Source organism: Cervus elaphus, chromosome 16, assembly GCF_910594005.1.
Source record: "Cervus elaphus chromosome 16, mCerEla1.1, whole genome shotgun sequence".
Classification (NCBI taxonomy): Eukaryota; Metazoa; Chordata; class Mammalia; order Artiodactyla; family Cervidae; genus Cervus; species Cervus elaphus.
In genome coordinates this window covers 37545296-37561960 of record NC_057830.1, presented here as the reverse complement: position 1 = coordinate 37561960, position 16665 = coordinate 37545296, and the positions used below count along the sequence as shown (strand labels likewise).

Here is a 16665-nt window from a genome sequence, read left to right as displayed (position 1 = left end):
CTGGATGCTGACTACTCCCTTGTTTGGCATCCTCAAAGTTTTCCCATGTATACTATTGTCCTACCTGCCTTTCCTGCCTCATTTCCCATTGAATCCACTCTGGCCACACTGGCATTCTTGCTCTTCCCCAATGATGCCAGGCTTATCCCTGCCTCTCAGACTGTCGTCTTTTCTCTGTCTGGGACATTTGCCCCCAGCCGATTGACTGCCAGGGGCTATTCTAGCTAACAGTGGTGAACCACACAGAAAACACAGCCCTGAGGAGGCTAGGGATAGAGGAAAGGTGAACGGACAGGAGAGGAAGTCAAAGAGATAAGGGGGGGGGGGGGGGGACAGATTTCCACACCTGCGATATACATCGTGGGATTCCCTGGTGGCTCAGATGGTAAAAGAGTCTGCCTGCAATGCAGGAGACCTGGATTCCATCCCTGGGTTGGGAAGATCCCCTGGAGAAGGAAATGGCAACCCACTCCAGTATTCTTGCCTGAAAAATCCCATGGGCGGAGGAGCCTGGCAGGCTACAGTCCATGGGGTCACAAAGAGTCGGACACGACTGAGAGACTTCACTTCATTTCACTTAAACATACATCTCTGATCAATGTTCCTTTCTCAGAGAGACCCTCCCTCATTCTCTATCCCTTCCTTATCACTGTCTGAAATTATATCATGTATGTTCTGTGTTGACTGTCTCCGCCTATAGTATGCAAGGTTTATTAAGATGGAGGGCTTTATCTTGCCCACTTTTATATCCCAGAGCCTAGAGCTGTGCTAGCCTGTGGTAGGCATGTAATAAATGTTCATTTGAATGACTGAAAAAGCTGTATCCCTTTGGGAGCTAGAATAGTAAATATTTTATTGCAACTGCAATAGAATAGATCCACAAAAAAGTAATCCAACCAAGACATGCCTATCTCAAGAGAGAAAACTCAATGACAAAATGTTAAACATATACCTAAAATCATCCTTTTCCTTCTACTCCTAATTGATTGCTAATCAGACAATTTACACTTAAATAATAATAGGAGGCTAAGTCCAAATGAAGAAGAAAACACTATAAAATATATTATTAGAAATTTGTAATAGGTCTGATATATTTTCTTGATTTCTATACTTCTTTCCCTATACGCCTTATTTTTTTGTTCAGAGTAACAATATTCTGACTTCCCTGGTGGCTCAGTGGTAAAGAATCTGTCTGCCAATGCACAAAATGCAGGTTCAATCCCAGGGTCAGGAAGATCCCCTGGAGGAGGAAATGGCAACCCACTCCAATATTCTTTGCCTGGAGAATCCCATAGACAGAGGAGCCTAACGGGCTACAGTTGATGGGGTCGCAAGAGTCAGACACAACTTAGGGACTAAACAACAATATTCTAGTGGGTCTCCCTGCCCTCAGCTGTTCCCCAACTAACTCAGGTTCCCTTTCCTACCATGCCTAGCTAAGTTCTAGTCTAAGTTCCATCTCATGGATCCCCACAGCTATTGAACCAGCTTTTTCTCTCCTCCAGACATCAACTCACCTTATCCTCTGCGTCTTTGTACTTAAGACTCCCATAGGAGGAACACGCTTCCTTTTTCTCTTTGCCTGTCCAAATCCTCCCATCCTTAAAAATGGTCTTCAGTATCATCTCCTCCTTGAACCCCATCCCTCTACTCTAGTTCATAGTAAACTCCCTTTTTGTGAAATTCATATTCCATCCTTTGGAAATACTAAACAATTTGAACACTCTTAATTCACCAGCTGCTCTGTTGCCTTCTCCAATAGTTTCTAAATTTCCAAATAGGGACCATGTCTTCTATGTTATTGTACCTTCCACCTGGAAAAAAGTAGTAGATACAATGTAGGCGTTCAATAAATATTGAACCAATTAGATCATTTCTACTTTCATAAAGTTTTAATATAATTTGAATCCCTCTGCAGCATCATTAGGCAACTTTCCTGAATCCTTTTCAAGAAAATTTCGTTATAGCCAGCAACTCTGTCAAATATTTTATCTGATTTGTTTGGATAAAAGTCTATTCTAGCATGGTTCCAGCTGAGTTAAATTCATAAGGATGGAATCCTGAAATGAGCTGCCATGACCATTTCCCAGACTGTGCAGAAATTGCTTACATAAAACACAAAATTAGATCAACACATCCCCTTTCAATGCCTATGACCCGGTCCGCTCTTGCCACACCAGTAGAAAGACCTATAAAAGTTAGAATGATTATAAAGTGGATAGACTAGGAACCAGAGCAAAAATGAACCAGGAACCAGTCTCCCTTGGAATAATTTTCTCACCCACCTGTGTAAATGAACCTCCCTGGAGCTCCTTTGCAGAACTGTTTGGATTTATAAGACAATGTCACTTCTACGACCCCAGGGATGTGCCGAGGAGGAGTCTGCACTCTGATGGCATGAGGAGTTATTAGCTGAGGAATGAACAGGCAGGGAAATAGAGTATTTATTATATGTTATCACGGATATACTGAACACAGAAGCATCATCCACTGCTATCTCCCAGAGCAAACTGGTGCACTCATGGCGCCCCATGTGCCATGAACGCCCTGTCCCATTCCACTCAAGCGTTTCTGTCTCTCACCCTGGAATTACCTTTCAACCCAACCTGTCTATCCTTCCCTTCCTATTAGCCCAGCTCAAGTACCCCCCCACCTCCTGTGTCCACCTGACCCCCATCCCTGAAGTCATTCCCTCCCCCAGTTCCTACACTGCCATGACCTCACAGATTGATTTGGCAATTTCCATATCCAACTTAGCACTGTTATATATCTTGTTGTGACTTGTCTTGTTTTTTTTCTCATCACAGTAGAAAAATTGGAAACTAGAGAAAAATTTTTAAAAAGTTACCATTGCATAACCCAGAGACAGCCATTATTCATCTTTGGCACATTTCCAGTACTTTTCTAAGGATGTGTTATATATTTACATTTTACATCCATAGATACTGTTGTCCTGATTTTTTTTCATTTAGCATTATAGTGTAAGCATGTTCCCTTTTCCTGTGTCATTAGAAATCTTTCAAATATAATTTCTAAGTAAATGATGATACGTCATCATTTATTTAACCATTCTCTTAGTACCCAATGTCTAGCCAATTTCTAATTTTTCATAATTATAAACAATACTTATTACAGTGAATATTTCTTTTTAAGGGGTCCATGCCTGCAGGAAATTGTGGCTTACATGTCTTTTAATCCTACTGCCCCACTTATAATAAGTACTCAATAGTGTGTGTGTGTGTGTGTGTGTGTGTGTGTGTGGGTGTGGGTGTGTGTGTGTTCATGTTGCTGACATTGCAGAATTAGTAGTTTTCCCAGGTCAAAACAAAGGAAATCAGGGAACTGAGTTGTCTTTGCCTACCTCACTCCATACAAGCATGGTCCCAAACACCACTTGGAGGCCATCAAAGAAGTTGTCCCCAATAATGATCACCATGGCTCCTCCAGTGGTCCAGCCTTCACTTGGACTAATGGCTTTGATGCATGGAGTTGCTAAAAAGATAGGAAAGAAAAAGTCAAGTCTGTCTTTTGGTGGTTGAAGTTTGGAGTTTGGGGACTGACTGCTCTTGAAAGCTCTTGGTTATCTAAGAAGTTCAAGTTGAGCTTTGCTGACTTGCCATCATTCCCTAATTGGTTGTTGGTTTTCACCAGGTCATTAAAGCCTAATGAGTTGACCACTATATATGAAAACACTTAGCTAATTGTGCAAAGGGTGTTTTTAAATCTCTGTTGTTTTTCCCCATATTTTATAAGTTGATCACACTGGAAATGTGTAAATCCCTTTTCTCTCCCCACCTCCTCTGCCCCAAGATGTTAAGATTTACAAGGTCTGTTAACGTGCTAGAGAAAGAAGGAGAAAGTAAAATCTACCATAGTTGAAGACTTTTTTTTTTTTCTGGCTGTATCAAGAGACAATTTCTAATCACTTTCCTACCTTTGTAGGAAGGATTTTCCCTCCCTTCTTCCATATGTTCGAGGCCTCTGGACTTTACATCCCAACAGGAACCCAATATGGTTTTCAGGCCATAACTAAAGTCAATCCATCACTCCATTTCCAGAGCTGACAGGGTCAGAGGTGGAGGAGAACTTTGGCAGGACTCCAAAAACATGAGCCCCCTTTGAACAGCCAGTCAATCACATCCAATCAGTCAAAAGAAACTGGATGGGTTCCTAGTTCTGAACCCTGGGATTTTCTTCTCCCCTTTCAGTGCCCGCTGCGGGAGAATTAACACCACTCCAAATTCTTTACTGATTCAATCATTTTCTTTCAGTTCATTAATTCCTATTTGAAATGATACAAGACACATTTTAAGGGCTGAGTTGGGGTGGGGGCTGGTGGGCAGTATACAGCAAGACAGTACACAAAAATAGGAGCCTCACCTAGCCATTCATTCTGTATTACAAGAGCTTCTTACACCAATGAGTTGGGGAGCATGCACAAAAAAAGAACTTGGATGGGATTTGCTTAGGTTTGTCAGTTATCTTCCTTGATATACTTTAATTTTTCAGACAACTTGAAGTTTAACTGTTACCGGTATTCCTAATTACTTTAATGCACTTGGAAAAATTACCCAGAGCAGACCATGATTTTTTCTTGTCCAAGCAAACAAAAATCAATTAGTGTCAGTTTCATTCTGCACATTGTTTTGTTTTGCCCACAATCTGTTTAAGCGCACATCTGACACTTATTCATACATGTCTGGCATGGTAATGTTCCTGTTTAACTAAGATGTCATAGCACTACATTTGCCTGAAATGCCCACCTAGCAAAAAAATAAAGAGAGAGAGAGAAAGAAAAACTGACAGAACTGCATGAAAGAGCCAGAGAGTTGCAAGGACCTGAACATTGGCTGGGAGATGTGTGGGGGCCATAACAGAGCAGGCAGAAGTCAACGTTTACAGCTTCATTTTTTTTTTTTTTAACAGCTTCATTTTTAAATCCACACAGTCTTGCGGACATTCTCCACTCCTACTCAGAGACATCAATTTCAAATTCAAACCAGGAAAAATTTGTGAAGAGCGTCATTTGTCTGCCAGGCTCAGTCCCTCAGGAAAGCACAGCCCTACCTTCCGACGGGTCCAGCCTTCTGGCTCTCCGTCCATGCTTCGAGTTGTTGTGAACAAACATGTTGTCGGAAACAGCCAGCACATGTCCATCCACATTCACTGTTGTTGACAATACGACCTGCAGATTTCAGCGAAAAAGGATGGCGGGGAGGGGGTTGAGTTAATTTCTCAGTAAGTCATAAAAGTCACAAAACTGTTTTGTCAGACTTCCGTGTGGCTAATGAGAGATGGACCAGAATTTAGGGACGGGCCATGTTGTTGGCATCTGAATGGGTTCTCCTCCTCCTATAACAATCACAGAGCATTATGGAAAAACAGGCCACCCTTCACCCATGTGTTGTCACCTATCTGTACTCAAACTATGCCCAGGTGAGGAAGTGGGGAAGTTGGCAATCTGCCCATGGGTTCTAGAAACTTCATCTTGATCAAAGGACTTGGACCATCATTCCCAGGTGACCCTCAGGCTGGAGTCACAACAAGGAGCTGATTGTGTCTGATCGGGAAGTTAAGATGGAAACACCAGCTGGGAGGTCACTTCTCAGGAGCGGGTTCTTGAACATCTGACATTTGCTAAAGTAGTGCTGGGCATGCATGTACTGCCTGGTGAGTTATATCTGGTTTCTCCCACACCAGAGAGCAGCGACTGAGATGCTCAGACTTTGGGTGAGAAAGTAAAGTTGCGGAATTCAGCGTTGAAAACGCAGGACATTTAGTATCTAACCAGATGAAAGGGGAGAGATGGGTGTGGCACAGTGGAAGGGTGTGGATTTGCAGTCAGAGAGAACTGAACCCAAATCCCACGCCTGCTCCTTCCGAGTTGAGAACCTCTGATGGATTACTTGGGCTTCCCTGGAGGCTCAGACAGTAAAGAATCTGTCTGCACTGTGGGAGACCTGGGTTCGATCCCTAGGTTGGGAAGATCCCCTGGAGAAGGGAATGGCAACCCACTCTAGTATCCTGGCCTGGAGAATTCCACGGACTGTATAGATGGATTATTTAACCTTTTTGGATCTCCACTTCCCTGGTCTGTAAAACATACACAACATTGCCTATCTTGTGCTGAATGGCATAAAAGAAGAATAAAATGAGAAAATACATGTAAAACATTCATAGATGAGTTCCCATCCTCGTGGCCTCACTCCTGCCTTTTTTTGGCTAGTCAACAGAACAGAGGACTTTACTCATGGAACCCCTCCAATAGTCTAAGCTCTGGGGCAAGAGAAGGCTCCAGTGGGGGGAATAAACCCCCACATGTTACAAGGCATGGTCCCTACCCTCAAAGAGCTCACTCTCACGCTGGAGGAGCGTGGCAAACAAGTCAAACAAGCAGCATATAGAATGAAGTCGGTCTGAGTTCTATGTGTGCGCCGCGCATCAGGGCGCAAGGGAAATTCAAAGAGCTGGTGATCAGTCAAGGCTGGAGCAGTGGGAAAACACAGCAGAAATGCATGGACTTGGGCACATCCACCACCTTCTTACTGACCCAGGACAGTGAGTCACTTGTTAGTTACATGTGGCAATTGTTTTTGTTTGAGAAAGGAACTTCTTATATACATACTCAAGTATATGTATAGACCTGAGGAAAGAATTTGAACAGATATGTCCATTCCCAAATTAAACTCACTGATACTTTACTTGGAATTTTTTGGCCACCCCTGAAGAGTTTGCCTGCAATGCAGGAGACGCAGGAGACCCAGGTTCAATCCCTGGGTCAGGAAGATCCCTTGGAGAAAGGCATGGTAACCCACTCCAATATTCTTGCCTGGAGAATCCCATGGACAGAGGAGCCTAGCAGGCTACAGCTCACAGGGTCACAAAGAGTTGGACATGACTGAAGCAACTTAGCACACACTTCCTTACTTATTAAATAAAGAGGGGACAAACCTGGACCTTGCCTTAGCTCTTAAGAGGTAATATTTTATATTAATACAAAACAAGATTCACTCAATGGCACATCACATCTCTTTACCAAGAATTATTTCAAACGAACAAAATAAACATAATGAATCTCCTTTTAAGTGAAATTTACATGCAATTACTGTACAATTTTGATAAATGGATATACCCAGGTAATCAACACCATATCACAATATAAAACATTTCTGTCTCCCCAGAGAGTTATTTGGGCCTCCTTTCAGTCCATCCTACCCAATACACTTTTCCAAAGCAATACTCTCCTGTTTTTTTTTTAACCTCAAATAGGATTTCAGAGGGCATCCTTTTTTTCTTTTTTCAATTGAGGTGCAGTTGCTTACAATATTGTGTTAGTTTCTGATATACAATGAAGTAAAAATTTTATATATATATTGTAATATAATAAGGATTTGGAAGAACCCTTAAAATTATGAGCCCACAAAGTATGTCACCTAGCCTGGTGTCACTGGCATGACAGCCGCACTCAGGAGTTTTTACACGACACAGGGGGCTGCAGTTACTAATTCAGACGCAGTCCCTGAGTGTCTGCTAAATATCAGGTATCATTACATCAGGCCATGGAGACTCTAAGACCACAGAACGATGTGTTCCTAGTCGACGAGTGTGTCTCCCACACTTCAGCGCCTCCACTAGTGCATTCACTACCTGTTTCATGTCCCTGCTCACTGTGAAATCAGAATGAACTTAAAGGAGACTCCATAGTCATTCAGAAAATTACTATCAGTGTAATTGCTCACGATTCAGGGATGCAGCCGTCTAGCTCCACGTCTATTTTCAATTGTGTCCTTGTTAACACGTTAAGAGTCTGGGGAAAGGCCTTCCAGAAAGTTCCTATCATGCAGTGGCCACCAGAAGGCAAAGACCTGCATCACTTTCTGCCAGGACGTAAGGCACATACTCTGAGAGGGCCTCTCAGCAGAGCAGAGGGTGGCCTCACAGTCAAAGGGAGGAAGGAGCCAAGGGTCTCCTGGTTCCCAGAGTTAAGATGAGCAGGAAGGCTGAAAGCAACCACCTCTGTCTCTGCTTACCCTCTGAAAATAACAGGAGAAGGTGGAGGGAAAAAGTGAGGAATCGGATCAATTTTATAAATTGTGTGCATGAATGGACTCTGCTCTCATCCATGGGGAAAAAAGAAAAGAACAGAGGGTGCTTCAGGCTTTCACTGCTAATGAGCTGTGCTGGGCACAGGAGGGGAAGCCGCGCCCAGGTGAGGATTATGTGGACATGAAGAGCGTTCTCCCCGAGACCACTTTAATTCATTCCACAGGCTCCTTGTTACACTGTACGTTCATGCTCCTCGTGCATTCCTGCCACAAAATATGGGGCTTTCTTGAGCCAGCTGATTTCATCATTGTCCATTTGGGTGGAGTGAGACTCAGTTCCAAAGAGAACATTTCCCGAATGACATACCCTGATGGTTCAGATGCACTTCATTATTTTCTATTAACAATGGAAATAAATTTTAATCTCTTGCTGGCTAGCGCTGGCCTTTCCTGACAGCAAGGGAATTAACCTGAATTATTTCAGTGTCTGCAAAATTTATTACAAGATTTTAAATTATGTCCAAATGTATGTGCGTGTGGCTGTATATATATCGATATGAGGCAAGTCCCCGTTTTTTAATATTCCAAATATCTTAAGACAGTGAGGTATCTAGGAAGGGCTGCCAATTTCACTGAATTTGCAAAATGTAAAGGATTTGATACACAAACTCCATCAAGTGAAACCAGACATATTTGATTGTTGTTCTTTTTTTTTTTTTTCTTTTAAGGAATGGTTGTTGTTCTTGTATGTGAAGACACACACAAATACTGACTTTTCCATGCATTCATTCTCCTTCTGAAAGAACGAAATACATGAGGGAGGCGAAGATACATTTGGTACACTCAAAGCTTCCAATTTAACTTCCTTCACTGTTTTCTGATGAACGATGACAACGCTGATATTATTCTATTCAGAGAAGTTAAAGTTTCTGAATGTTTGAAGACTGAAGGAAGTGGACTGTGCATTCCAGCATCGTCTCCCTCCCAGGCCTTCCCCTTCCACAAGCCAACTTCTTTCCCCCAGTGAGTATTTCCTGGGTCATGAAGGCTGACCTTTCCCATCTGGAATCAATCAGTCAACCCCTGACAACTTCCTGAAACACCTCACTCCATTTCCTGTTCTCTCCCCCTTCTCCCTTTCCCCCTGGTTTGCTTCACTCTTCAAAACTGCAGGCCACAGCAGCTTAATGTTAGAGGGTCAGACACAGTTAGACTCCAAAACACTACACAAGGACACCTTTGACCTTCAAAAATCTTTACATCTTAGCCAAACAAATCAAGGTCAACATTTCTTACCATTACCTTGTTAACTATTTGTAGGCATCTTTGCCAACGATCTTCTGATCCTGGAATCATCCATACCACTTGTTCTTCTAAGATCATAAACTGATCTGTCTTAGAAGTAGCAAGTGGAGTACTGACAAAGCGTGCCATTAGGAGGTACCTGAAACTAGAAAATCTAAGGTATTTTAACAAACATATGGAGAGTATTCCTTCCAAAAGGACTTCTCGATCTCATCAATGTCTCCTATCGCCTAAACCTGATACCTGGTTTTTCTAAAGCTCTCAGACTCTCTTGGCATTGCTTTTTCACTGGCACAGTCCAAAAGGATGACAATTAGGAATACAGATGTCCATAATTTGTGTGGGATGGACCCCCGGCTTTTGCTGTTGACATTGGTGACAGCTTTCATTTGTTTCTCAGAGTCTGTGTATCTGTATTTCAACTCAAAGCTCCAGTAGGAAGACCTGCAGATCTGAAAACTAAGCATTGTAGGTGATGGCTATCCTCCACTGGCACGCTTCAACTCAACACATAAACAATAACTAATGATGTTCACGCAAACGGGTTTCCCGGGTGGCTCAGTGGTAAAGAACCCGCGTGCCAATGCCGGAGACTCGATTCGATCCCTGGGTCGGGCAGATCCCCTGGAGAAGGAAATGGCAACTCACTCCAGTATTCTTGCCTGGGAAATCCCATGGACAGAGGGGCCGGGCAGGCTACAGTCCATGAGGTTGCAAAAGTGTCGGACACAACTTAGTGACTAAACAGCAACATTCACACAAATATCATTTATGACTCAGTTGCTTTCAGTCAAGTTGCCAAGAAAGAGAAATAGGGATCAACAGAAATCACTTTCATTTTTTTAAAGCGAGAGTAGCTTCCCACATTTTGCCATTCCTCATTTTTGCTTAACACCATCTCTCATTTTTAGTGAGACCAGATCAATAAATAGGAACCAACTGGAGCAGTTGGCACAGTGACAGTACAGATTCCATTTTGAATCATCCAATTAAGTGGGAGTTTTAGCTAAATATACAGAAATGGAAACATCAGTAAAACTTCTGTGTCTCCCCTTAAAAAAAAAAAAAAAAGTAATGTAAGAACAAAGGCTGTAACTGTGTTAGCAGTCCACTCAAAGTCCTCAAGAAAATGGATGGCTTTCTCACATTATATTTTTCTTCTTATCACCCAAGAGCAATCCTGTGACCCCCACTCTAATAATTTATGCAAAGCAGGAGCTGAGTTGTTAAGAGCTCCTTCCTGCCTATTAAAGGCCATGGTGGGAGTTACCCTTTTGGTGGACACATCTGTTAATCTGCCTGTAAAACCAGTTTTCCAATAGAGGAGCTGTTCCTTTGGTATCAGCAATGATATCATGTGACAGGAGGATTTTTACCACCCTGATTTACTCCCACCCTTGGGTTATTTTGGGGACTCCCAGGTGGTGCAGAACCCACCTGGCAATGCAGGAGACTCAAAAGACTCAGTTTGATCCCTGGGTGAGGAAGAGGCCCTGGAGGAGGAAATGGCAACCCACTCCAGTATTCCTGCCTGAAAAAAATCCCATGGACAGAGGAGCCTGGCGGGCTACAGTCCATGGGGTCACAAAGAGAGTTACTTTCACACCTCACTCTGAAATGTCTATGGATTTTTGGAACATCACACTTCAAAAAAAAAACATCTATGCTTCTCAAAACTCTGTAACTGTGTGATTTAGTTGAGTCAGAGATCAGCTTGAATCCTATTCCCAGCCAAGCTTTCTCAGCTCATACCCAGGTGTTCCTACAAAGACCCTAAGTCTCACACAAGAGGGTAAAAAGAAAAAGAGAAGTCAAAATGAAAAATGTGTGGAATGATTAACTGGTCTGCTCCTTGAAACAGACGAGAAACCCAGTGTCTATCTCTGTAAGTCGCTGGAGAATCATCACGTTGGCTGGAAACCTCCCTGAATGGATCAGAGCTCTGGCTTTGAAAATACACCCAATTCTACCATTAGTCAGACACATTTCCCCTCCATTTCAACAAGGGCATGGACAGAGGAGCCTGGCGGGCTACAGTTCATGGGGTCGCAAAGAGTCAGACATGACTTAGCAACTGAACAATAATAACATGTACCTTCTAGCTGAAGGTGGGGGCCTATGGTAGTTTAATCTATGTAAAGTTACAATATGTAGCATTGATAGCCCACTCGAAGTGGAAGGCTCTGATACCTACTTATAAACATGCACCCACCAAGCTAAATAAAATGGCTTCAAAAATTCCTGTTATTTTGCCAAGTATGGGAAAAAAATTCTTTATGACATTTTACATCTGGAAATGGAATTAAATTCATGATGTGCTTTTCCCTTATAACTGTTCAGTTGCTCTATATGTTATTTCAGCTTTCCCAAAGCATAACTATTATGTGGGATTTTATTTTCCACCTGTGGAAGGAGGAAAGAGACACAGAGACCATTAAAGGGACAGAGAAAATCAAGACAAGCTCCTGGCTGTGGTGGGCGATCAGCTTTGGGAGTCCACACTGTGAGAAGAAATACTCCATTGAAGTTTTTATACCCTGGCGAATTCTCACATTCGACCGGGGGAATCTGATGAAACGATTTTGTCTAAGCCTCCATAATTCAACCCAGGCAAAGAACAAACAAACTAGCTACTGCAAGTTGTTTCCCTCTGCCTTTTATTCTTGGCACACATCATATTTTCAAGCCAGATTTAAAGCCCGGATTCTGCTTTGTTACTAGACTCCAGAGTCTCCAAAATTACCTTTAAACACCTACATACCCCGTAAGTATGGATTCTGTCATCTTTTTTTTTTTTAAAGGAATTCCCAGAATTCTTAGCAATTGCTGTTGTTTCATATTCCCCGAGGCTACATTTTCTGTTCAGTTGAGTATCAAGTAGCAATCGAGAGAACGCCAAGCTGATTGCTGTTGAGACAGATGTGGGGCGTTCTGGAGTTGCTCACAGCCAGGGAGGGGGGCCATGGCATGCATGACCTAAGTACTGAGAAGATACGTTCTGAAGGCACCAGACAGCTCTGTTCCAGTGGGTCAGAGGCATCTTGTGACCTTCCCGGCACCATGCCACATGCAGGGCAGGCCTACAGAAAATCCCGTCCTGCCTCACGGTGCTTACTACGCAACTGGTCCGCCTGTGTCAGAAGCTCAGTCATGTCCAACTCTTTGTGACCCCATGGAGCCCTCCAGGCTCCACTGTCCATGGAATTCTCCAGGCAAGAATACTGGAGTGGGTAGCCATTCCCTTCCCCAGGGGATCTTCCCCACCCAGGGGTTGAACCCAGGTCTCCTGCATTGCAGGCAGATTCTTTACCATCTCAGCCATCAGGGAAGCATGCAATCAATACAGCAGAACAAATGCCACACTGGGACTCCCCCGTGGTCCAGTGGCTGAGACTCCAAGTTCCCAAAGCAAGGAGCCTGGGTTTGATCCCTAGTTGGGAAACAAAGATGCCACAGGCTGCAATTAAGACTCAGCCTAGCCAAATAAATAAATATTTAAAAAAAAAAAACAAAAAACACTACACATAATCAGGAGGTATTACTATATGGTAATACATAATTGAGGACTGAACTATGTGACCACTGCATCCTCTAGGAGTCCGAAGGTAAGAAAATTATCCTGCACTGAAGGCAGTAACCAATATTTTCATCAAGGAAATGAGAGCTGAGACGGACCTTGAAGAGTTGAAAAACTCATTATGCAATTCAAGGTTGCTGAAACGATTATTCTGGCAAAAAAAAAAAAATTCTAATTGGCATTAAGTGGGGCAATATGCCAAAGAACGTTTCTGCTGGCATATTTTGGCAAATTTGGCTTAGGATGGACACCTTTTAGAGCTTGCTTGTAAAAAAAAAGAAAAAAAAAAAAAACCCAGTTGGATATGTACAGAAATCAAGCGGCAGTTTTTTGAACATTTTTTTATTTCTTTTTTTTGACATCTACACATTGCTTTATTTATTCATCCACTTTAGGCCGTGCTGAGTCTTCGTTGCTGCACTTGGGCTTTCTCGAGCTGTGGGAAGCAGGGGCTGCTTTCTAGTTGTGGTGCTGGGGCTTCTCTTCGTGAAGCCCAGGGTCTTGGTAGGTGGGCTTCAGTAGTTGCAGTACGAGGGCTCAGTAGTTGTGGCTCATGGGCTCTAGGGTGTGCAGACTCAGTAGTTGTGACGCACAGGCTGAGTTGCTCCGCAGCATGTGGGATCTTTTCAGACCAGGGATCAAACCCGTGTCCCTGCTTTGGCAGTATATTCTTATCCACTGCACCAAGGAAGTCCTCAACCTGCTTTTTAGGTCATCATGAAGCCCAAAGGTCATTAACCTGCTTTACAACCAAATTTCCCTTCATCCCAAAGGCCAGAGATATTGATACTTGCTATATCCACCTCACCTCATTGTATTCCATCGAGGTCATTGCTTTTCCCATCTGAAAGGTACACCAAGTGGGATGGTTATGGTCAAGGGCAGTGTTTTACTGGCAAACATTTTGAGGGCCACAGAGGAGCCTTAATACATTCAATGCAGTTCTTGATTTGGCTGGGCCAGTCTTATTTCCCAAATGCTGTCCTCATGGACCTTGTGAATCACCTGGTATCCATCAAAATCCAGGAACACGCAGGGTCCATGAGCAGCTTAAGAATCTATGCACTCTTACTGCAAGACTAAGAAAACTTTTCTTTCCAGGAAGTTCTGCATCTGATGGTCCTGGAATATGTTCAAGGGTTGGTTTTAGTGCCCAAATTTGAGTCTCTTAAAATGTTGGGAAGATCCCCTGGAGAAGGAAATGGCAGCCCACTCCACTATTCTTGCCTGGGAGATCCCATGGACAGAGGAGCCTGGCGGGCTACAGTCCATGGGGTCATAGAGTCAGACACGACAGAGCAAGCAAGCGCAGCACAGCTCGAGTCTGACATGGAATCTCCCGAGAGTTAGGGAGGCAACAACCTGCTTTGGTTTCTCTCCATTTCCTCCCACAAATAATTCAAAACCCATCTCTTATGTGAACTGGTCAAAATCCTTAAACCCTAATTCCTGTCCCCATTTGAGATATCAAAAGCGGGGGATGAGGGGTGGACAGATACATCCCACAGACAAGAGCTTGAAGGACCCACAGCAAGCTTTCCCTAAGCTTAAAGCATTAGGCTGAGCAAAAGATCCCTGAACCCTCAGAGGTGGTGGTGGTTTTTTTTTTTCCTGACTCCAAATAGATAATTATTCTTTCTTAACTTGGACTCTCTGGTTTGTTCTCCCACCAGATAATGGACTCACCTGTTGATCAGAGAGGCCGTAAGTCAAGTGGTTTTCATTATGTGCTTGAAAAGTGTGGCTCAGTAGCCCCGCAGCCTTCCCATGGTGGGTGAGATCACACGGCAGCTGCGGTGGCTCCTGCTCCGAGAGATTTTGAACTGAAGAAACCTGCAGGCAGCTGGCGCTGTATTAAATTTTTACCATTTGGAGTTAATTTAAACTCTTGTTTCCCTCTTCCACGGTGTGAGAGAAACATTCACCATTTTTTTACTTAAGGAAAATAGATGGTGGTGCCATGAAAAGGTTTTATATAAGAGCTGGGGTTTAGGAAATCATACGGGTTTGTTGGATGGAGCCTGGCCCTGTTCCAAGACATGAGCAGCCCTGCCCTTTGCTCTCACGTCGATCAGTCAAATAGACGAATGGCCGCTGCCCAGCTGTGCGGACTAAGGGTCTCTGCCATCTATCCATGCGAACTTCCCCATTGTTCCTATGTGGTGGGTGCATCCAGCATGTTGCAGTCAGAGGCTCTAGGATTCCCAGATTATCCAGCTATTCCAGTGATGTCAGTCCACCCTCACACGCCTCACTTCCATTCTCCGTGCTGATGGGGAAGATTGTAGTGTCTTCTGACCACCACGCATTCCTGCTCTCTTTCCCAGAGGTCTACCAGACCTGCTCGGCGTGTCCTGACAAAGCACCAACCCTTCCCCAGCTCCTCCAGGAACCCCCCAACGAGGGTCCTTCCAACAGGCCCAGGGTTGTGTACAGATTACCATAACCAGACAGGCATCAATTCAACCCTGATTATCTTTCCCAATTTGGGCCCGGACATGACTTCATTCTTTTTTTTTTTAAATAATTTTATTTATTTTTTACTTCACTGGGTCTTTGTTGCTATGCAGGCTTTTCTCTGCTTGTGGCGAGCAGGGTTTTGGTGTTTGGACTTCTCACTGCCGGGGCTTCTCTTTTTGTGGAGCATGGGCTCTGGGGCAAGTGGACGTCAGTAGCTGTGGTTCCCAAGCTCTAGGGCACAGGCTCAGCAGATGCGGTGCATGGGCTTAGCTGCTCTGCAGCATGTGGGATCTTTCCGGCTAAGGGATCAAACCCACATCTCCTGAGTTGGTAGGCAGGTTCTTTACCACTGAGCCATCAGGGAAGCCCATGACTTTTCTTTCACCTGAAATGTACGCCCCCACCCACAACTTTTGACCTCTTATCTCTTGAAGCAAGGGATGGCAAGACCTATATATGTATCTCTGTTCTCTCCCTTATATATAGCTATATAAGAAAATGATTACTTTGGTGGGCCTTTCTATTGTTAAAAACGGAATAATGTAGGGGTAGGGGCCTTTCTGGTGGCTCAGACGGTAAAGAATCCACCTGTAGTGTGGGAGACCTGGGTTTGATCCCTGGGTTGGGAAGATCCCCTGGAGAAGAAAATGGCAACCCACTCCAGTATTCTTGCCTGGAGAATCTCTATGGACAGAGGAGCCTGGCGGGCTACAGTCCACGGGGTTGCAAAGAGTCGGATATGACTGAGCAGCTAAGCACAATGTAGGGGTGAACTTGAGACATCTGAGAGTCACCCAGAAAAATTCAGCAAATGACAGTAAGAATCTTTATCCCAGTAATAAAGCTACAAGTGGAAAGAAAGGGGTTCATTTTAAATGATTCTGGAGTTGGAGATCCAAGGAACCTGCTACCAACTCCAAAATGAGTAATGTAACAGTTGGTGCTGCCCATCCCAAGTGGCACTAGTGGTAAAGAAACCACCTGCCAATGCAGGAGATATAAGAGATGCGAGTTTGATCTCTGGGTTGGGAACATCCCCTGGAGAAGGAAATGGCAACCCACTCCAGTATTCTTGCCTGGGAAATCCCATGGACAGAAGAGCCTGGAGGGCTACAGTCCATGGACTTGCAAAAGAAATAGACATGACTTATCGACCAAACACACACACATATCCGTCCAGCACCTAGGATAGTGCCAGGCACATAGAATTTCCTCAACAGCATTGGTTGGGTGAATGAATCAATGAAAGAGGGCATCTGTGTTTTCATTATGACTTGG

General features: G+C 43.8%; 1 protein-coding gene across 1 annotated transcript in view; it reads right to left on the bottom strand.

Moving 5' to 3' along the window:
* The window catches only part of EBF2 (EBF transcription factor 2), a 218350-nt gene that overhangs the window by 44438 nt on the left and 157247 nt on the right, over positions 1-16665 (bottom strand). Inside the window, exons 8-10 of the mRNA XM_043927735.1 lie at positions 5068-5185; positions 3362-3492; positions 2286-2412 (exon numbers count right to left, since the gene is read on the bottom strand). Of these exons, the coding sequence (XP_043783670.1) occupies positions 2286-2412; positions 3362-3492; positions 5068-5185 (376 nt within the window). The remainder of the gene's footprint in view (positions 1-2285; positions 2413-3361; positions 3493-5067; positions 5186-16665) is intronic.